Source organism: Mesoplodon bidens (assembly GCF_964165515.1).
Source record: "Mesoplodon bidens genome assembly, chromosome: 10".
In the NCBI taxonomy this organism is placed as follows: Eukaryota; Metazoa; Chordata; class Mammalia; order Artiodactyla; family Ziphiidae; genus Mesoplodon; species Mesoplodon bidens.
Genome location: NC_138172.1, coordinates 84,058,969 through 84,080,635, shown reverse-complemented (window position 1 = coordinate 84,080,635; position 21,667 = coordinate 84,058,969). Strand labels below are relative to the sequence as shown.

General features: G+C 39.7%; 1 protein-coding gene across 2 annotated transcripts; it reads left to right on the top strand.

The window, feature by feature from the left end:
• Positions 1–230: 230 nt before the first annotated feature.
• On the top strand, positions 231–7,956 carry LOC308623947 (uncharacterized protein). Of its 2 annotated transcripts, none has more exons than XM_081246771.1 (4): positions 231–325; positions 1,157–1,611; positions 2,130–2,277; positions 6,178–7,956. In XM_081246771.1, the coding sequence occupies exons 2-4, from the start codon at positions 1,582–1,584 to the stop codon at positions 6,915–6,917; spliced, it is 918 nt and encodes a 305-aa protein (XP_081102897.1). In that variant the 5' UTR covers positions 231–325; positions 1,157–1,581; the 3' UTR covers positions 6,918–7,956. The 2 variants fall into 2 exon arrangements, with proteins under 2 accessions (XP_081102897.1, XP_081102898.1); XM_081246772.1 differs by lacking the exon at positions 231–325 and adding an exon at positions 367–1,021.
• Positions 7,957–21,667: the final 13,711 nt, after the last annotated feature.

The window sequence follows — 21,667 nt, the reverse complement described above, 5'->3', positions numbered from 1 at the left end:
ACTCCTCCCCTACATTTTCAGTTAAGAGGTCCTGCCGGGTTGGCAAGAGGCGGGTGTCCGAAACTTTTTTTTTTAATTTCAGAGATCCAGGAACTGGGTTTAGTGTTAATTGTCAAAGCACAGTTGCTATTTTCACCGCCTTTAGTCCCGAACCGCTCGAACTGAACACGCAGCGTACCCGGCCGCAGGGTAACTAGGAGACGCTGCGCACGTGGGTGGAGGCGGGTCGCGGGCGCGCGCTCGGGGGCGTGACCTCCGGGAGACGCCGGAAGCCGGCGCGCCTGAGCGTCCAGTTCCGGGAGGCGCACTTCTGCGTCCCTGTCAGGTGAGTGTACGGGGGCGTCCCTCCGTCTAGATATCGGGTTCGGCCTTGCGAAGCCCCGGACGTGTTGAGCCGCGTGGGGCAGCCAACACCGGCCCTGGTTACGGCTGGAGGACACCCTGTGCCCGGGGAGGTTCGGGGCTGTGCGGCTGGGAGCAGACGTCTGTCTGGGAGGCTCCGGAAAGGCCGGCCCCAAGGCCCCCAAGACAGGACACTGTCCCGGGACAGGGGATCCCCTTCTTGGGAACGGCGATCCCGACGCTCTGACTAAACCAGGGCCGCCAGCACTGTGTGAAGCGAGGTGGGATTTCGCTCTCAGTTTTGCCAGATTAACACGAAAACATCAATAATTTTCTGGCTGTGACTAGTAACTTTTCCTCTCCCACAGGTTGGGTCGTATGTATTCAAGTATGGAAAAACGGTGCCAAGTGATAACTTGAAAATTTGCTTTAGGTTAGGGGCCACATACATGTATTTAATGCAGGATTTGGAGAAACCTTCCTCCATTAAGTGCAAGCCTTCATTCCACACACACACACACCCCAGCAATTAGATATTTTTATTTATCTCCGTAACATACTCTACACTTTTCATATTTGTTTTGTTTATTGATTGCTCCTACTAGAATGGACACTCCATGATGGCAGGGATCTTTGTACGCTAATGCGTCTCAAACACCTAGAACAGTTTTTGTACAAGGTAGGCCTCTAAAAAATATTTGTGGATTCAGTGAATTAATAAAATTAGTTACCCTGGTTACAGGTCTTCTTTCTTGTGTGCGTTCTTCGAAGTATATGCCGTGTATCCCTTTATCACTTAATTCTTATTCCCCAGGGTGCCCTCAGAAGCCTCCAGTTGAAACTCCAGCAGAAGCCAGGCATGATGGCCGTGGACACAAGAAAGTCTGCTGGCCAGCTGTTCCAAGCCCCATGGGGTCAGCAGAGGCCTGTGATGGTGAAAGTGAAGTTGGAGGAAGACCACCCCAGGAATCAGGGTCTCAGCCTTCCAGAGAACCAGCCTCCTGCCTGGGAGATCTTCAGGCAGCAGTTTAGACACTTCTGCTACCAGGATTCCCCTGGTCCCCAAGAAGCACTGAGCCGGCTCTGGGAGCTCTGCCATCAGTGGCTCAGGCCAGAGACACATACCAAGGAGCAGATCCTGGAGCTGCTGGTGCTGGAGCAGTTCCTCTCCATCCTGCCCCGGACCTCCAGGCCCAGCTGCAGGAACATCATCCAGAGAGTGGGGAGGAGGTGGTGACCATGCTGGAGAATCTGGAAAGAAAGAGAAATGTACACATAGGAAGAGACTTGTATGATATGGTTGCAGGGAACTGGGAGCAAAACTTTCTCAAGTGTGAAGGCTCTGAGAGAACAGTGGGAAAACCTAGCATTCAGCAGGGAACTGAGCTTCTTGCTAAGCCAGTCAGGAGGGGAAGAAGGGGAAGGGTGGGAAACAGCAGATTCGGGGATGGTGAGTAAAGATAGTGAAGGCATCGTGCTCCTTTACTGGTCATTCAACATCACAGCAGCAAAGACGTAGGTGGTATCACACATGAAAACTAAGTTCAGAGAGGTTGTGTAACTTAGCCAAGGACACATAGCCCATAAATGAAGTGACAGGAACAATATTTGATCAAACTTTGTTTTGCTTACCTTTCTGGCTGCCTCTCAGCGCCCTAGGGCCTGGTTTCTAGCTTCTTCCTCCTAGTCCTTCTCGGGGGATGTTTCTTGGGGACTCCTCCCTGAGGTTTGGTCCCTGTTAAATTCATGATATCCTTACAGGCCTAATGAGTGCTGCTTGTCTCTAGCTTTCAGCCTGTGCTCTGGAACAGAAGATCCTTTTGCAGACAGTGACACTTAAGACACTAGATGAAGACTCTTCATGTACCCGAGTTCAGCCTGCAGCAGTCCAGTTCAAGGGCGAAGGACCTGAGCCCCACCCATCAGAGGGAAGAGGTGAGGCAAGAATTTCTCTAGGGAATTTAGACTGAAATGAACTCTCCTTTGGTTTTTTTGTGGAGTGTGACTTGTTAATTCCTTGTGATGAGAGTTGTTAAAGAGTGACAGAGCTGACATTTTAGGTAATAATGATTAACAGGTGATAAGTCATCTCAGAGCAGCCTCAGCAGTATGTCGGTTTTAAACATCCACAGTTGAATTTTCTGCAGATTGTCTATAGCAAATGTTACTTTCAAGTATTTTGATGCTTACATAAATAGACCCTGATAGAATATTAACCTTGTAAAACTACATTGACTTTTTTGAAAGTTACCTCTTATTATTACCAGAGAAGTATATATGCATTGTAGAAAGTTAGAAAATACAGAGTTGCAAAATAAGAAGGCAAAGCATGATATTCTTATCACCCAGAGATCACGATTGATGACTTTTTATTTTATATCTGTATATCTTTTATGTGCACATGTGTGTATACACACATACACAAATTCCTTTCACCATAAAGGGATCTTTTCTATGTGTTATTTTATAATCTATTTTGCTCAGTTAATAATCTTCCCTTTTCCCTGTCAGTACATCTTAATGTTATCTAAACTCAATCCAAATTCAAACTGGTCCATTATTTTCCAAAATGTCTTTAAAGCTGATTTGTGCAAAACAGGATAGAAGCCAGGGTCACATAACACATCTGGTTGTTATGCCTTTTAATTCTTTTTTACTTTAGAACAGTTTCACTGTCCCATTTTCCCTCTCACAGCCCAGACTTTTTGATGAGCCCAGGCCAGTCTCCTACCCTCTGGATTTTTCTGGTTGCTTCCTCATTGTATCATTTATTTTGCTGCCCCTGTACCCTGGATTTCCATAAACTGGAAAAAAGATTGAAAGGCTCAAGTTAAACATTTTTGGCTAGAATTAATATTAGGTAATAGTAGACATGAATACCTGGGTGACCCACTATAAAATCCCTGGCTGGCTTAAGATGATGAAAGTATGATCCCTCCATTGAACAGCTAATTTTTCCCCTTGTAACGGTGTGGTGTCACTTTGGCACTTTGTGAGTGGCCAGTTTCCCATCAACAAAATACAAAATCTTTGAGAATTCTTGTGTGGGTCAACCATTTTATTAAGGGTTACAGAATGATTTTATAATCCTTTTGTTCCTTCTACACTATTAACTGGCATTCTTCTTTATAGTAAAGGAATGGTCAAATCATCTATTTGTTGGTTAGATTGACTTGACTTCATATTAAACAGTCAAGATTGATGCTTAGTTTTCCCCCTTTATTTACCAATTTTCATATCCAAGGAATGGTTTAATAGGTACCTCAAATGGCGACGTGATATTTTAGGACTTTCTCTGTGTTAGTATCATTATGGACTTAGTAATTTTCATTGAGTCAGTGTGTTTCAATTTACCACAGTTATTACTCTTTTTAATGCTCAGACTGACACATCTTTGCCTTGTATGGATGTCTCCCATCTTGCCCCTTTCTCTTTTTGTGATGACCCTATGAATTTTGAATCCTTGCTTTCTGAACAAAATTAATTGTTCCAGGCTCACCTTGTACTTTCCCTAGACCCAGATTTGGTATCAACCCTTTCTAAAGGAGCCTTGATTCTTCTTAATGGACAATGCTACTGATGTATAAAATCTGGGTGCTAGGGGAGTTCTTTACCACTAGGGTAACAATACTTCTAACACATTTTATGGGTAGAGCTAGAAGTACACTTTTTTTTTCTAAAAAATATGAGTTCACAATGGTGTATTCAATTTTGTTCTACCACTACAATATTCCATTATTTTTCTATATTGTATTTTGTTTCTGCATTTATTTTTGTTAATTCCTTCCTTATGTTCTCACTTTTTTTAAAATGTATTTATTTTACATTGTAGTAATTTGTATCAGAGTTGTTCCCAGGAAGCCTAAGGGAGGGGAATGAGACACAGAAGGGAGAAAAGCCAGTAAAGTGTTCCTAAATGAGCAAGTTATCTTGGTTAATTAGTTGTCCTTTTTAGTTTTTAACTTTTGAGCTGTATTGATCTATATATCTGTTACTAATATAAATATTTGATGCTACAGATATTTTATTGAACACAGGTTTTGATGAATCCCAAATGTTTTGAAATATAGTGTTTTTGTTATTTTCTAGAAAATCGGAAATGTATGCTTGTATTTTGCCTTTGAACCAATAATTGGAAGTTTTAAAATTTTCAGATGGAAGGGCTTATTTGCTGATTTTGTTATTAATTTTAGATTTATTCCATTGTAATCAGAGAATGTTTGTGTTGTTTACACCTTTTGGACTTTATTATGGTTTTCCTATGACCCAAAAAATAGTTTTCATTGAAGGTCACTACACATCTGAAAAGATGTTCTATTTTCAGGATACAGAGCTTGATATACATATTTATCCATAAGATTTAATTTTGTTGATTTCATTTTGTAAATCTTCCGTATCTTTATTTTTTTGCCCATTTGGTGTTTTTTTAGACAGAGAAAGGATGATTAAAGTCTGTTATTTGTTTTGTCTCTTTATGTCATCTATAATTTCTGCTCTAGGAAAGTTGCTCCTCTGTTATTTTCTGCATAATTAGACATATCTGTTCCATTGTCACTGTAAATTGTATATTTAGCATTATAAAGTTCTCTTCTTTGTCTAATTTCATGCTTTTGGCCTGAATCTCTCCTTTTTTCTGAAACTGAGATCATGATGCCTTCTTTCTTTTATTTGCATTTGCTTAATTTTCTCTTGTTCATCCTTTATTCATAACTTTTCTCTATCATTTTATTTTAGATGTGTTTCTTGTATATATAATAGAGTTGGGTTTTGCTCTGTGACCAAATCTAATTGTTTTCCTTTTCTTTTTGTTTTCTTTTTTTTTTTTTTCTGGCCACACTGTGCTGCTTGCAGGATCTTAGTTCCCCAACCAGGGATCAAACCCGGGTAGTGAAAGCACCAAGTCCTAGCCACTGAACCGCCAGGGAATTCCCTAATTTTTTTCTTTTAATAGATAAATTAAGCCATTTGTGTTTATTGATAATAAGTATAAACATATATATACACATATGCATAAATACTTATCTGTGTGTGTTCATGTATGTATGGATATACATATACATGCATATGATTTTCAGTGTGTGGTTTGTTTTCCCTCCTCTTTTTTTAATTGTAGTAGTTCTTATAGTTAGGAAGCTTTGTATTTTTGTAGTAGTGGTACATTAGTTATCAACTGCTGCTTAATGAATTACCACAAACCTAGCAGTTAAATGACACACGTTTATTGTCTCATAGTTTCTATGGGTCAAGAGTCTGGGTATGGCTTACCTGGGCCCTCCACTTCTGGGTCTCTCACAAGGTTGCAGTCAAAATGCCAAAGATGGGATCTCATCTGAGTTGTGACTGAGGAAGGATCCACTTCCACCCTCACATGGATGTTGGCAGGACTCAGTTCTCTGTCAGTCACTCACACAGACAGAGGGCCTCATTTCCTTGCTGGCTACTGACCAGAACCCACCTTCAGTTCCTTGCCACATGGGCTTCTTCATATGGTGGCTTTCTTCATCAAAGCCAGCAAACCAGCAAGGGAGAGTGTCAATAGAGAAAATCTCATAGTAGGTGGAACTTACAGTCTTAGGTAATCACAGAAGTGACATCCTATCAATTTTACCATACTCTATTGGTAGCTCGGCCATGCTTTATTCTTTCTCACTCCCACACCTGTATTACTCCCATTCCTTCTACTTGGCTGACCTGTTTCTCTGAACCCCTGACACTAAATAAAGAAAAGATATAAAATCCTCTGTTAAATCTAAAATAAAGATTAACCCTCCTACCTGTCTGTCTCTTAATTTTGAGTTACCTTTTCTCCTCAAGTTATATGATGTGTTGTTTCAGATGGTGGTGTGAGGACTGAGAACCTGACATTAGAAGTGAAGCAGGAACGTTATGAAGAAACATTATGGTGTAGGGAGGGGTCTGATGGACATGATGAAACTGTGTGTCAGCATGCCACATACAGAGGAGACAGTGAGCCTAGTGGAAGTTTGGAGTTGCAGGATGGGGATGCCACAGGTGAAAAAACATATGAATGTGATGAATGTAGGAAAACCTTCACTTGGATAAGAGGCCTTCAGATGCATAGGAGGATCCACATTGGGAAGAAACCATATTCCAGTACAGAATATGGAAAGGCCTTCATCAGACGTGGAGAACTTACCCAGCATCAGGGGCTTCAAAGCAAGGGAAAACCTTATCAGTGTAAAGAGTGTGGCAAAGGCTTCAGTCAGAAAGCAGGCCTCTCCCAACATCTCAAAATCCACACTGGAGAAAAGCCCCATCAATGTAATAAATGTGGCAAATTTTTTAGTCAGAGATCAGTTCTTACAAAGCATCAAAGCCTCCACACTGGAAAGAAACCTTTTGAATGTATATACTGTGGGAAAACCTTCTGCCATAGTGCAGACCTCACTGAACATAGGCAGTTCCACAACAAAGAGAAGGCTTATGAATGTAATGAATGTGGGAAAACCTTCAGGCAGCGTTCAAATCTTACTGAGCATCAGCGAATTCACAGTAAAGAAAAACTCTATGAATGTAAAGTATGTGGAAGCCTTCGCTCAGTATGCAGGACTTAACCAACACCGGAGAATCCACACTGGAGAGAAACCTTTTGAATGTCCTGTATGTGGACGAGCCTTTAGCTGGAGCTCAGAACTTATAATACATCACAGAATTCACTCAGGGGATAAACCCTATGAATGTGCCGACTGTGGAAAAACCTTTAGAGTGAACTCAACCCTGGTCATACATCAGAGAAGTCACACTGGAGAGAAGCCCTATAAATGTGATGAGTGCGGTGAAGCCTTCAGTCAACACTCGGGCCTCAACAAACACAAGTTAGGAGGGAAGCACGGAAACCCTCCTAAACCAAGAAAATATACGTGTGATGTATGTGGGAAGACCTTTACGCAGTTAACTGGGCTGAGAAACCACAAAAGAATCCACACTGGGGATAAGACCTACCAATGTCCTGAGTGTGGCAAGGCCTTCACAAGGGGAGAGCATCTTATTGAACATCAGGGGATTCACAACAAGGAGAAGCCTTATCAATGTAAAGAGTGTGGCAAAGCCTTCAGTCAGAAGACAGGTCTTAGTCATCATCTCAAAATCCACACAGTAGAGAAACCTTTCAAATGTTCTGAATGTGGGTGAGCCTTCAGCTGTAAGTCAAATCTCAATAAACATAAGAGAGTCCACTCTGAGGAAGAATCCTGTACATGTAAATAGTGTGGGAAGGCATGCAAGCAGAGAGCAATGCTGATCCAACATCAGAGAGGCCACATCCTACTAAGCCCCAGCAGTGGTGAAGGAGGTGAAGCCTTCAGTAGAAGCTCAGTTCTGATTAAGCACCAGAGAATCCACTAAAATGACTCCTTGCCAAGGTGTTTGGTGACAACTTCAAGTAGAATTCACATATTTTTTAAGTGAGATAAAGTGTTTCTTGAACTTCCTTATTTAAAGAACGTCAGAACACATTGAAGAGTTGTTTAAAGGTCAATAACTGCTGGAAAAGTTGGGATTTTGGAAAAGTAAACATCAACAAGAAATTTACCTGTGATTACCTTTGTTAAATGCAGTGAAGTGTCATTTAATACAATGAAAAGGTACACAAGGGCAGCTGTAAAAAATATATTTTATACTGAATTCATGAGTTTTTATGTTTTGCTTTTTCACATCATTCTGATTTCTAACTAGCCTTAGCCTAGTCTATTGTTGAAATTGCTTCTCTTAGTACCAGTTGAGGTCATAGGACTATCCAAGAGCTTAAAATGTGTGAGATGAGTTGTCTCTGTTTCCCTTCCACCTTGGCTACCTAACCAAGCCTCTTGGCCATAAGTGGGTGGCCTGCAGACCCTTCCTGATCCCCACCCCCAGAACTAGCATTTCCTGGTGAAAAAGGACATGTTATATTCTAAGTGATACGGAGATCATAGAGGTTTGGGCTCCCAGTACATCAAAATCTAGTGTGGCCATCATGGCTAAAGCATAGAGCATACATTTTGATTGTGAACACAGCTCCTTGAGCTCACAACAGAGGGCAAAAGAGAAGAGGGGAAAGCAAGCCTTTCATTCCAGCATTTTCCATCTCCTACAAAGTATATTTATACAACTGAAACCTCTTTCAGCTTCAGCACTGCCTATCTCCCTCAGTCAATGTAGTGAGGGACTTTGCTGAAGCTGATGATAGTTTTCAAGTACTGGAAGAATATGTCCTCATTTTTGTGACTGCTTCTGACTTCTACTAGAGTTACAGTATTTATAGGGCAACATAATTCCCTGTCAATAGAAAGAAACTCTGGCCCAGCTATGGTAAAAAATTCTGGTGAATTTAAGTCTCCCTTAGGCTATCTAGTCTGCTAATTTGTCATTCTTCCGCTTTTCTTTTCTGCTCTACTGCCTCTGATCCTCTGAATATAAGACTTGAAACTTTCCTGGTCACAGAGAATGTTTCCCATTGTCTCTATAGTTTTTACCTTTCACTTCCATGGTGAATAGAAGTGTCGTTTCTCTTACAGGCCAGTGATATTTAACTATCTCCAGGTTCCAGCCTATCCATATAAATACAATGTTTTCTTAAAAGAAATGGCAAATACGGGAGCATCAAAAGTTATTAAATGTTATGTCAGTCCTTAAAACCCAATTCAAGTGTGAATTGCCACAAGTCCAACACTTTTTTGAGATGTAATTGACATTATATTAGCTTCAGATCTACAACAAAACAATATTTGTATATACTGTGAATCACCACAATAAGTCTACTTAATATCCATCAACACATACAGTTAATTTTTTTTCTTTCGATGAGAACACTTAAGATCTACTCTTAGCAACTTTCAAATATACAGTACAGTATTAACTATAGTCACCATGCTGTACATTACATCCCCATGACATCTATAACTGGAGGATTGTACCTTTTGACACCCTTCACCCATTTCACTCCTACCCTCTCTCCCAACTCTGGCAACCACCAATCTATTCTCTGTATCTGTGAGTTTGGTTTGTTCTTGTTTTAGATTCCACATATAAGTGAGGTTGTATGGTATTTGTCTTTCTCTGTCTGACTTATTTCACTCATCATAATGTCCTCAAGTTGTTGCAAATGGCAATATTTTCTTTTTTATGGCTGAACTATATGCACACACACACATTTTCTTTATACATTCATCTATTGATGGACACTTAGGTTGCTTTCATGTGCTGGCTATTGTAAATAATGCAGTGAACAGGGGCAGGAGGAGCATTGCGGGCTGGTGCAGATATCTTTTTTTTTTTTTTATAAATTTATTATTTATTTATTTATTTATTTATGGCTGTGTTGGGTCTTCGTTTCTGTGCGAGGGCTTTCTCTAGTTGCGGCGAGCGGGGGCCACTCTTCATCGCGGTGCGCAGGCCTCTCACTGTCGCGGCCTCTCCTGTTGCGGAGCGCAGGCTCCAGATGCGCAGGCTCAGTAGTTGTGGCGCACGGGCTTAGTTGCTCCGCGGCATGTGGGATCTTCCCAGACCAGGGCTCGAACCCGTGTCCCCTGCATTGGCAGGCAGATTCTTAACCACTGCGCCACCAGGGAAGCCCCAGATATCTTTTTGAGTTCGTGTTTTTGTTCCCTTTGGATAAATAGCAAGGAATGGAATTGCCAGATCATGTTCTATTTTTTGAGGAATCTCAATACTGTTTTCCATAATGGCTGCACCTATTTACATTCCCACCAACAGTGTACAAGCATTCCCTTTTTGCCACATCCTTACCAACACTTATTTCTTGTCTTTTTGATAATTGCCATTCTAACAGGTGTGAGGTAATATCTCCTTGTGGTTTTAATTTGCATTTCCCTGATGATTGGTGACATAGAGCTCCTTTTCATGTACCTATTGACCATCTGTGTCTTCTTTGGAAAAACGTCTATGCAGATCCTCTGCCCATTTTTTAATCTTTTTCTTTTTTTTTTTCCTTTTGAGTTGTATAAGTTGTTTATACGTCTTGGACATTAACCCCCTATTCAGATAAGTGATTTTGCAGATATTTTCTCCCATTTGGCAGGTAGGTTGCCTTTTCATTTTGTTGATGGTTTCTTTTGCTGTGCAGAAGCTTTTTAATTTGATGTAGCCTCACTTTTTTTTCTTTTACATTTGTTGCCTCTGCTTTTGGTATCAAATCCAAAAAATGATCACCAAGACCAGGATCAAGGAGACTACCCCCTATGTTTTTTCTAGGAGTCTTATGGTTTCAGGTCTTAAATCCATTTTGACTTAATTTTTGTGTATGGTGTAAGATAGTGGCCCAGTTTCATTCTTTTGCATGTGGTGGTCCGGTTTCCTTAACACTATTTATTGAAGGGACTGTCTTTCTCCTTGTATATTCTTGGATCCTTTGTTGTAAATTAATTGATCATATATGCATGGGTTTATTTTTGAACTCTGTTTTGTCCCATTGATCTGTGTATCTGTTGTAAGCCAGTACCATACTGTTTTGATTATTATAGTTTTGTAATATAGTTTGAAATCAGGAAGTGTGTTGCTTCCAGCTTCATTCTTCTTTCTCAACATTGCTTTCACTATTTGGTGTCTTTTGTGGTTCCATATGAATTTTAGAATTGTTTGTCCTATTTCTGTGAAAAATACCATTGGAATTTTGATAGGGATTGCACTGAATCTGTAGATTGCTCTGGATTGTATGGCACAGTGTCAAAGTTTAAAGTAACTTCTTATAAGGGATTCTTATCTCAGTGAAAATATTGGTTCCCAGCCTTGAGCACTGGGTTATCAACCAAAACAAGTCCTTTATAAGGCACAGCCTTACCCACAGACAGTAAAATCTTGTAAGGGATTCTGAAGACCCTCAGTGACAACTAGTCACTTCCAGAAAATGGAAAGAGGTTTTTTTGGGATTCTATTCTTTAACTCTAGGAACATGAGAGCTTTGTATTCTCTTAAAAGTGATGTTAAAGGTAGAATTTCAGGAATGTTTGTAATTTCTTTTAAAAATGAGAAATATCCATTAAAAAAATAAGTGTAGGGAAGAAAACAACTGAGTAGTATTGATTCATCAGAGACTGGGGGAAAGTAAGCCTACCATATGACCCAGCAATTCCATTCCTGCATATATACCTGAAAAAAACTAAAACACTAAATCGAAAGGATACCATGCACCCCAGTGTTCATAGCTGCATTATTTACAATTGCCAAGATATGGAAGCAACCTAAGTATCCATCAACAAATGAATGGATAAAGAAGATGTGGTATATATATACAATGGAATATTATTCAGCCATAAAAAACAATGAAATAATGCCACTTGCAGCAATATAGATGGACTTGGAAGGGTATTATGCTAAGTGAAATAAATCAGAGAAAGACACTGTATATCACCTATATGTGGAATCTAAATATAAATTAGTGAATATAACAAAAGGAACACAGATAGAGAGAACAAACTAGTGGTTACCAGTGGGGAGAGTGAAGGGAGGAAGGGTAATGTAGGGATAAGAATAAGAGGTACAAACTATCATGTAAAAAAGAAGTTACAATGATATATGGTACAACACAGGGAATATGGCCAATATTTTATAATAACTATAAATGGAGTATAACCTTTAAAATTTTTGAATCACTATATTGTACACCTGTAACTTACATAATATTGTATGTCAAGTATACTTAAATTAAAAAAACAAGTGAGCACTGATTCACCAGAGACTCTGGCAAAGCAATTCCTTCAACTACAGAGAAGGTCTCACTTGGCAGAAAGATAGGGGTCTTAATCTCAACGTCCAAGCAATACCCAGGGAGTGCTCCTGCACTGGACAAATTTCCACGAAGCTCTTCCTGCATCCAGCTCATTAGCATTCCCGGGTAAGAGGAAAAGTCAGCCACGCTCCCCACCAGATTTTCCCTATATCTGGTCTCCTGGAAACAGGGAAGGAGGGCAATTTGAAAGAAAGGTCTGTGGTCTTGGGAACCTCCGAAAGCTAGTTGGGTGGACGAAAATTATGGCCCTGCTAGGATCCAGATGTTAACACGGGAAATTGTTGGATCCTTTTCCTGGTCATTATCTACCCTATCGTCCCCTCTCTCCCAGCTTTGACTATTTCGAAATTCCAAGATCCTCTATACCTACAGAAAGAACGGGAGGGATACAGCCAAAGGGAAGGATCGGGCTACTTTCCTGGGATTTCACAACCTAGAGTGATTTCAGAAACTCAAGTGCATATCCCAGCGGGAGCGAGAAAGGCTGCAATCACGTCACCGCCTCCGAAATTCCCTGCAATTCACGTTACCCTCCTTGACTTTTCTTCTCCGTGCTCCTGGGGACACATACTTCTCGGAGAGGGTGGTCAGTACCTGGTCCCCAGTTCCCTTCAGAATGCAAGGAGGCGCAGTTTTGAAATATTAGCTAAGATTCTCCTTCAGATGGGAAAGGTTCAGCTCTGGGCAACTGATTTGAACAGGAGTGGGTATTGTGACCAGGGCAAGAAGAGCCAAGCGGAGCGCGTTATAGAGCTAGTTACAATCACAGCTTTCTCCGTCTAGAGAACTGAAGCCCAGAGCAATATCCTTCAAAAATCTCCAGAAAAATCGAGGGAAGCTTTCACCTCCGCACTGAGCAGATTTTGTCTCTCGGCTTTTGGTTTGTTATTTGGCAAATTAAGTCCTAAGAATGGCTTCTGGTTTTCCCAGTGTTCTGCTTCTCTTTAAGACTTTTGACACCACTGGTTTCCCCTTCTCCCTTCCCTCTCAAGCCTAAAACAAACCACTCAATCAAACACGATCGCGTCTCCATTGAATTTTAGGGGAAAATAATTTGCCATTTTCGCGTTTGAAATACTGCGTGGTAGTTAACAGAATGGGCTATGGAGACGGACTGCCCCGTTTAAACCGCATCCCGGCAACTCTGCGTGAGGCCCTCGGCAGGCACCCACCTTACCAGGACGATGCTGGGATTGCCTTAAATATTTAAAAATTTATTTTATTGAAGTATAGTTGATTTACAATGTTGTGTTAATTTCTGCTGTACAGCAAAGTGATTCAGCTACACACACACACACACACACATATACACACTTTTTTCCATTATGGTTTATCACAGGGTATTGAATATAGTTCCTTATGCTATACAGTAGGACCTTGTTTTTTACCCATTCTATATATAATAGTTTGCATCTCCTATGGGATTCCCTTTATTAATGCGTGTAAAGCACTTAGGAGTGTGCTAGGCAAAGTAGGCTCTGTGGAGGAGTTTGCCATTATTATTATTATTATTATTATTATTATCATTATTATTATTATTATTATTACCCAGCTATGAAAGACTTTAGAAGACAGAAACCAGGAATTTTGTAAACCTCCAGAGAGGTCCCCCCCCCCCGCGACAAGGAGCATGTCCGGTTTAGCAGCATCGCCACCAGCTTGTGCCCCACAACCTTCTGCGCTTTCCAGGGAATAAAGTAAAAGCTAAAGCTTCGAGCGCGGGGTCGTTGCTGGCGAGGGGTCTTCACCGTCGGGTGGAAAGGTTTGCGGCCTGCGGGCGGGTGAGCACTTCTCATGCAGCTGTCAACCCGTGGACGGCGACGCTCTTCAATTTTGCAGTTTTACCTGCATGCCTTTAGGTTCTCGGTAAGGAGTTTCCTACAAATAAGGTAATAACCCCTCCCTCACCTTTTCTTGTCAGCAGTTATATATGTCTTTGCTTATTTACTTGTACTCTCCCTGACCACTGCATTAATTCTTCCTTGCAGGGACCATGACATCGGGCATAATTATGCAATAAAGTGAAGTTAAACATATTATAACTTTTAGTATGTACATTTAAATACACAAAGTAAAGAAAATGATATGACGTAGCCTAATGTATTCATCACCCAACTACAAGAATTAGCAATATTTTTGCCAGTCTCTCTCCCTATATATATATATGTATATATAATTTATTTATTTATTCATTTATTTATTTATATTTCCCGACCTTTTTCTCCTGTATTTTAAAGAAAATCCAGGCATCATATAATTTTATCCATAAGGACTTCAATATGTAAGAGAGATAGAATTTCTAAATATATGCCCTTCTTATTTAATGGGGATGGCTAGCAGGGGGGAAATGGCTTCTTCAGATTCCTTTGTTTTGTCCTATTTTATTTTGATCAGTGTGTTAATTTTCTTAGAATGAACTTAAAGGCTCAAGAGAACAATTCCATTGCACAAAGTTGGTGGGGTGAGTTTTGCTTTACATGGTCAGCAAAATAATTTTCCTTCTAAGGGTCAGTGTTAAATATTGATCTTATCCTTATTAATTTGCACTTAATCAGCAACAGTGTTTAAGAACCGAGCCACCTAAATATTCATGTTCTTGGCAGTGTGGGGTATCTTCCCCTACTTCTCAGCTCTACTTGAATGCCTTGCAATTGTCTCCTAAAAGTCTCCTTTCCTTAGGTTTTATATTTCTCCTTATTTTTAACCTAAGACATTGTCTTAGTAAAAACACACTCTCTTTATAGAAGTTTGCACTTAGGATCTTCAGTTTTCAAGACTGACCTTAAGTCTTTCACCTTTGCTAAGAATTTCACTTTTGCTAAGAAGACATCAACTAATCAATTATTTTTATTCCAATTAATGTGGATTCAAACAAATTGGCTGTCAACGCTTTTGCAAGATTGGAGGTTTTCTTAAAAGTTTTTTCTCTTCTTCTTTTTTAGGGTTTTTTTTTCTTTTGGAGGAATTTTTTGTTTGTTTGGAGGCTTCCCTTTTCTTTTGAATAAATTAATCTTACAATTTCACCTTGCAGTATTTAAATAAATGGACAGGGCTTCCCTGGTGGTCCAGTGATTAAGACTTCACCTTCCAATGTAGGGGTTGCAGGTTTGATCCCTGGCCTGGTAGCTAAGATCCCACAGGCCTCATGGCCAAAACCCAAAACATAAAACAGAAGCAATATTGTAAAAAAGATTCAATAAAGACTTAAAAAAAATTGTCCATATCAAAAAAATCTTTAAATAAATGGATAAAGGAAAGAATAGAATCATTTAAAAATGGGAAATAAACCAAGGAATCACCAAATAATTTCCTGTGAATTAGTTTCATAGCAAGAAAGAAAAAATTCCAGAATCTTTACCATTTGTAGTTAAAATCTTGAAAGAGGAAAGAAGTTACTCATTATGGATATAAATCTGATTTTTTTTACAGTCTTTTAAAAATCAAAATTCATCAGCTGACTCTAATATGAAGGAAAAAATATTCTACTTCAGACATCTGGCTTAATGAGGTTATGTCCAGTCTTAACATACAAAAGCTAAATTGTCATTCCCACAATACCTGTTACTCCCCCAATCCTCCCAATTTCAATAAACACTTTCTCCATTTGCTCCATCACTCAAGTCAGAAGCATGAGAATCATCCTTTGTCCTTCCTTGTTACCAGATGTTTGGGTTTGCTTGGGACTGAGGGGGCTCCCAGAGAGGCACGGCTTGCAGTGCTGAAACAAAAAAGTTCCAGAATCCAGCAGTAGTTAGTCACCCTACCTGTCCCTCACAGTGTGTATCCAAATCATCGTCAAGTCCCGACGATTTTATCTCCAAAATATATCTTGGATTCATCTACCTCTCTCCATTCCTGTAGTCATTCTTTTAGCCCAAGCCACCAACCATCTTTCATGCTGACTGCTGCCATGGCTGCCCAATGGATCTGCTCAAATCTATTCAACCTGTTTTCTCCAGAGCATCCAGAATGATCTTTCAAAAATATCAAACAGATCACATTCTTCCTCTACTTTTAAGCTCCAATATGTTCCCATTGCAATTTGGGTAAAATTTTCAAATCCTGAACATGGTGTTCAAGGCCTGTATTGATTTGGCCAACTTCTCCAGTGCCATTTCCCCACTGTCTCCTTTGCTCAATTCTGTTCAGGTCACACTGGTCTTCTCTCAATTTTCCTAATTTTCCCAGTTCTTCCTGTTTTTGGAACTTCACACATGTTTTTCACTCTGCCTGGAATACCCTTTGCTTCACTTTCTGCCTCCTTGTCCCCTACACTTCTCTTGAATTTTATCCTAAATGTCACCTATTTATCCAAAGGATATCTATTTAAGAGACACATTTCCTAATTTCCCAGTTAATGTTAATTCTCCCCCCATGGTTTTTCTTAAGACACTCTATGTTTTCATATCCCTTAACAAAATTTGTGATCATATACCTTTTTGTGTTCTTTTTTGTCTAAATATCTGTCTTCCCCCCTAGACAGTGCACACTGTGCATGGCACAGTGCCTGGAATAGAAGAGACATATGTTAAATAATTGTTGAGAGAATGGGTACATAGATGGTGGATGGTGTGATTTTATCATGCTTCAAGTACAAATTTGTTTCCTGGCAGACTTGCTGCTACTATAGATTATTAAAAATGGTCTAAACAGAGAGGTTCCAAGCTTCAACAGTAAGTTCCCAGACCACTCAGTGATTTGGCTCCATCTGTACATGTAGGGAAGGAGAGAAAAAATAGAATAACAGGCACAGAAGACAATGAGATCTGAAGGTCCTCAGAGCTGAAGAATCAAGAGGATAAGCAGGTTATTAGAGAAAGGGGCTAATGCAGGGCACCAAATGGGAATTCTGCTCAGACTCTGCTTCAGAGAGGTTTGTAGTCAAATATCTTTTTCTGGAAATTGTATGCTCTACCTGTGGAAATGGAAAGTGAATCCAAATCCCTCTGAGAAAATGTGGGGATATAAAGCTCTAATCCTCTGTAGTTTGGTGAGAAGTAAGACGTGAGATTATGAAGCTTTGGTAGGAGGAAAGCCCAGGAAGGAGCTTGAGGTACAAAAACAGCTATTACAATCACTACGCTATAGAACACAATGAAAAGGATGCTTTCATTGTGCTGTGCTGAAGTAGTCTGTGGAATCAGACCTCTTACAAGTAGTGTAACCTTGACCTGTAAAGATATTATGATGACACTCTACCTTATCATATGTAAAAATCGTTGTTGTTAAATCTAGTGGTCATTTCTCTTTTTTTTTAAATTAATTTATTTATTTTTGGTTGTGTTGTGTCTTCGTTGCTGCGCGCGAGCTTTCTCTAGTTGTGGCGAGCGGGGGCTACTCTTTTTTGTGGTGCGTGGGCTTCTCATTGTGGTGGCTTCTCTTGTTAGGGAGCACGGGCTCTAGGCACGTGGGCTTCACTAGTTGTGGCACGTGGGCTCTAGTTGTGGCTCACAGGCTCAGAGCTCAACCTCAGTAGTTGTGGCACACGGGCTTAGTTGCTCCGCGGCATGTGGGATCTTCCCGGACCAGGGCTCAAACCCATCTCCTCTGCACTGGCAGGCGGATTCTTAACCACTGCACCACCAGGGAAGTCCCTAGTGGTCAGTTCTTAATTAATATCTCCATTTATGAGTAGGATTTAGCTCTGTTCACCACTCTTCCGTCTTTAGAAAAAAAACTTGTTTAAATTTTTCTTTACTTAAAAAAGTAAATTACTAAATAACATGTACTCGTGGTAAAGAAAAAAATCTTGAAAAATGTTTTAACATAGAAAAGTTTAAAGTTTCTGATACTAGCTGTTTACAATTTGTATACATCCTTCAAGATATTTTAATTTTATATCAATCGGAGCCTTCCAGAATTTGCAAAAGGTTCATGTCATCTTCGTTACCAGTATATAAAAATAAAGAAATGCCAAATAAGGTTTGAAGATATTGAGATATGTTTAAGACCCTTCAGTTAACTCAAAAAAGAAACAAACAATTGTTTATATAATATATGTATAGATATACACATACATACATAATACTCCTTTGAAGACAACATGAAAAGTCTAAGTGTGGGGGCTTCATAAAATTGAGGTTAAAGCTAAATGGCCTTCACTGATATTAAATGTCTACTCTCTCAGTCTATTATCTAAAACAAACAAAAATACTATACATACTGTTCTGCAACTTGCCTTTAAAAAAAAAAACTTAACAGTGGGAAAATATTTATTTGTAAGTTACTACATGTAGATATGTATTAGTCTTATTAATGAACACATAACTGCTCTAACGTTTTGCTTTATCATAAGTTATTTAACTCAATATTACATTTGGTGGACATTGGATAGTTTTTAATAGTTTAACTAAAAAGTAGTGCTCCGCTGTATATATATAATGTATGTGTATACATACTTTTCACACTAGTGCTGGCATTTCTCCAGCATAATTCTCTGCTAGTAGGTTGACTATTGGGTTTCAGGAAGGGAAGGAGGGAGGGAGGAAGGAAGGAAGGAAGGAAGGAAGGAAGGAAGGAAGGAAGAAGGAAGGAAGCGAGGGAGAAAGGGAGGGAAAGAAGAAAGGAAGGATATGAATTTCATAAATTTTAATAGTTCTTATGCAATTGTCCTTCCGTGTGATTGGGCCGATTTACGCTTGCATGGACAGTATTTCAGAAATCTAAAGTGGGAGTAGGGGAAGGAGAATGATATATTATTGCTTTCAATGGCACATCCTTACATGAGTTAGGTGGAGCATCCTCAGTTACATTTATTAACCATTTGGTTTCCTTTTGTGAATTGACCATAAGTGTTTTGGGGTTTTTTGTTTGTTTGTTTGTTTGTTTTGCCGCGCCTAGGCTTGCGGGATGGGACCCTGGCCATGGCAGTGAAAGTGCCGAGTACTAACCACTGGACCGCCACGGAATTCCGACCATACATGGGTTTGTTTGTTTGTTTGTTGTTTTGTTTTTTCCCCCTACTGGGTTTTCTTTTCGTGTTGAACACAATTTCATGTAATTAATTATTAGTGTATTATTTATTTTGTTAGTAATAAAAACAACTACCATAATATCAAATGATTTACACAGCAATTACTATTTGCAGGACAATTTTTTTTTGAATTTTTGAATTTTATTTTATTTATTTTTTTATACAGCAGGTTCTTATTAGTCATCCATTTTATACACATCACTGTATACATGTCAATCCCATTCTCCCAGTTCATCAGCCACCCACCCACCCCCCGCCGCTTTCCCCCCTTGGTGTCCATACGTTTGTTCTCTACATCTGTGTCTCTATTTCCGCCCTGCAGACCGGTTCATCTGTACTATTTTTTCTAGGTTCCACATATATGCGTTAATATACGATATTTGTTTTTCTCTTTCTGACTTACTTCACTCTGTATGACAGTCTCTAGATCCATCCACGTGCAAGACAATTTTCTAAGCATTTCACTGATGTTAACTAATTTAATACTCATCGTAACCTTATGGTTTTTTTAAAAGTACGATTATTAAACCAAAAGTTTTAATTAATTGAAAATATCCTTTCTAGGAGCCTTAAGTCTAAGGCTTAGATTTGGTATTAAATCTGTTAACAATACTTATCGTTTGCTTACACGGACACTGGTGTATTAAGACCAAAACAAATACATTCCCTGCCCTCTTGCTGGAGCGAGAATGGTCTAAGTCAAACTTAACCGAAGCTCTTAGTTAACAGCAGAAATCCAGCCCCGCCCGAGGCTTCCCCTAGGAACAGTTCTGAAGTCACTGGTGTGAAATGAGTTTGCCTTTGAGTCTCTGAAAAGTAAGTGTGAGTGGTAGCGGATGACTCAAAGTGTAACAATATTCAGAGGAACAAGTATTGTTTCATTCAGTATTGCAGATGAAGTACCTCTAAAGGTTTCGTGCTGATCGAAGATATTTTGAAGTTCGGTGAACTGGGGTGAGAGAGAGGAGTCCCTCCCAGCAAAGCTGAGAACAGAGCTAAGAGATTTCGTAGAGAGGAAAAAGGCAACAACATTTTTGTAGAAAAGAACAATTCAACCTCCAAAATTCTGCACTAAATATTTAAAAGTACACAAACTCTCACGAGTGGAAGAGGTTTTTTGTTTTTGTTTTTTTGCAGCGCCGTGCGGCTTGTGGGATCTTATTTCCCCCACCAGGGATCGAACCTGGGCCCCCAGGATTCCTGATGGTCACTTTATCACAGAGGTTGTCAGAGCTGCAGGGGACGTTAGGGGTTACTCAGTCCGGCCTCCCTAGTGGGGCTTAGGAAAGAGCCACAGCCAGGAACTGCACCCTGCCTCCTGCATCAGGGATTACCCATCCCACCGGTCCAGGAAGAAGCTGAATAAAAGAAGACTCACATGTGACGAGGTGGCCGAGTGGTTAAGGCGATGGACTGCTAATCCATTGTGCTCTGCACGCATGGGTTCGAATCCCATCCTCGTCGGTTTGCTACGCATTAGAAGAGTGAATGCTCCTTTTTGGTGAGTTAATTCTTTACTCATCACTCAGTTGAGTAATTCCTTCTAATCCCCCCTATTCTCCACTTCCTCAGTAGCATTTTCCTGGCTGTGAACTTTGTTAACTGATATGCTTGGTTCATGTTTCATTCTCCCACAAAATGTTCATTCCATTACAAGTTTTGCTTAGCAGGGATTCCCCATTGAGGAAATAATTGAAGAATTAATTGAGGACCGTAGAAAAACATTGCCTAATAAATTTAGAGGAGCTGATAAAATTGTCTATAGAGTAATGTACACAAAATTATGGGTTATTTAAGGCATTATCGGGCTGATTTTATCTCTATGCAATTTTTGTCTATTATCTTTTAACTTTAAAGCAACCATTATTGTCTAAGTATCCCAGTCTTTGGCCAGGAAGAGTATGTATCTCTTAGAGATATGACAAAACTAAAAAGTACACGCTATACAACATTCTCAGTTAGGGCTAAATATTTCTTCCTGAGAAAAGGTAATAAAAATATAGGACTCCCCTGGTGGTCCAGCGCTTAAGACTGCACTTCCCCTGCAGGGGGCAGGGCTTTGATCCCTGGTCAGGGAAGTAAGATCCTGCCCGCATGCCGCACGCGATGCACACCCCCGCCCCCCAAAAAAATGTTAGTAACGTGTAGTTTCTACATGTGACTTCCATATTAGACCTTGGGAGGAAAAAAAAAGAATAATGTATTTCTTCATTTATTTATTTATTTATTGCCATTTTGGAGTAAGTACTACATTCACATGATTCAAAAACTATAAAAATCTATACACCAAAGTTTTCTCACCAATACTGGCCTTCATGTGTCATTCCAGAAACAAAGAATGCACGTGTAATATTAAGCTCTCCAAGATATATTATTTTTTAATTGAAGTATGGTTGATTTACAATATTGTGTTAATTTCTGCCGTACAGCAAAGTGATTCATATATATATATATATACATATATATATACATATACATATATATACATACATATATATATTATATATATATATACATACACACACTCACATTCTTTTTATATATATGTTCTTTTCCATTGTGATTTATCACGGGATTTGAATATAGTTCCTTGTGCTATACTGTAG

Coding starts and splice junctions, on each gene's coding strand:
- LOC308623947 (XM_081246771.1), top strand. CDS start 1,582: ATGCTGGAGAATCTGGAAAGAAAGAGAAAT. Junction 1,612..2,129: donor ATCTGGAAAGAAAGAGAAAT/GTACACATAGGA, acceptor GCTTGTCTCTAG/CTTTCAGCCTGTGCTCTGGA. Junction 2,278..6,177: donor CCACCCATCAGAGGGAAGAG/GTGAGGCAAGAA, acceptor GTGTTGTTTCAG/ATGGTGGTGTGAGGACTGAG.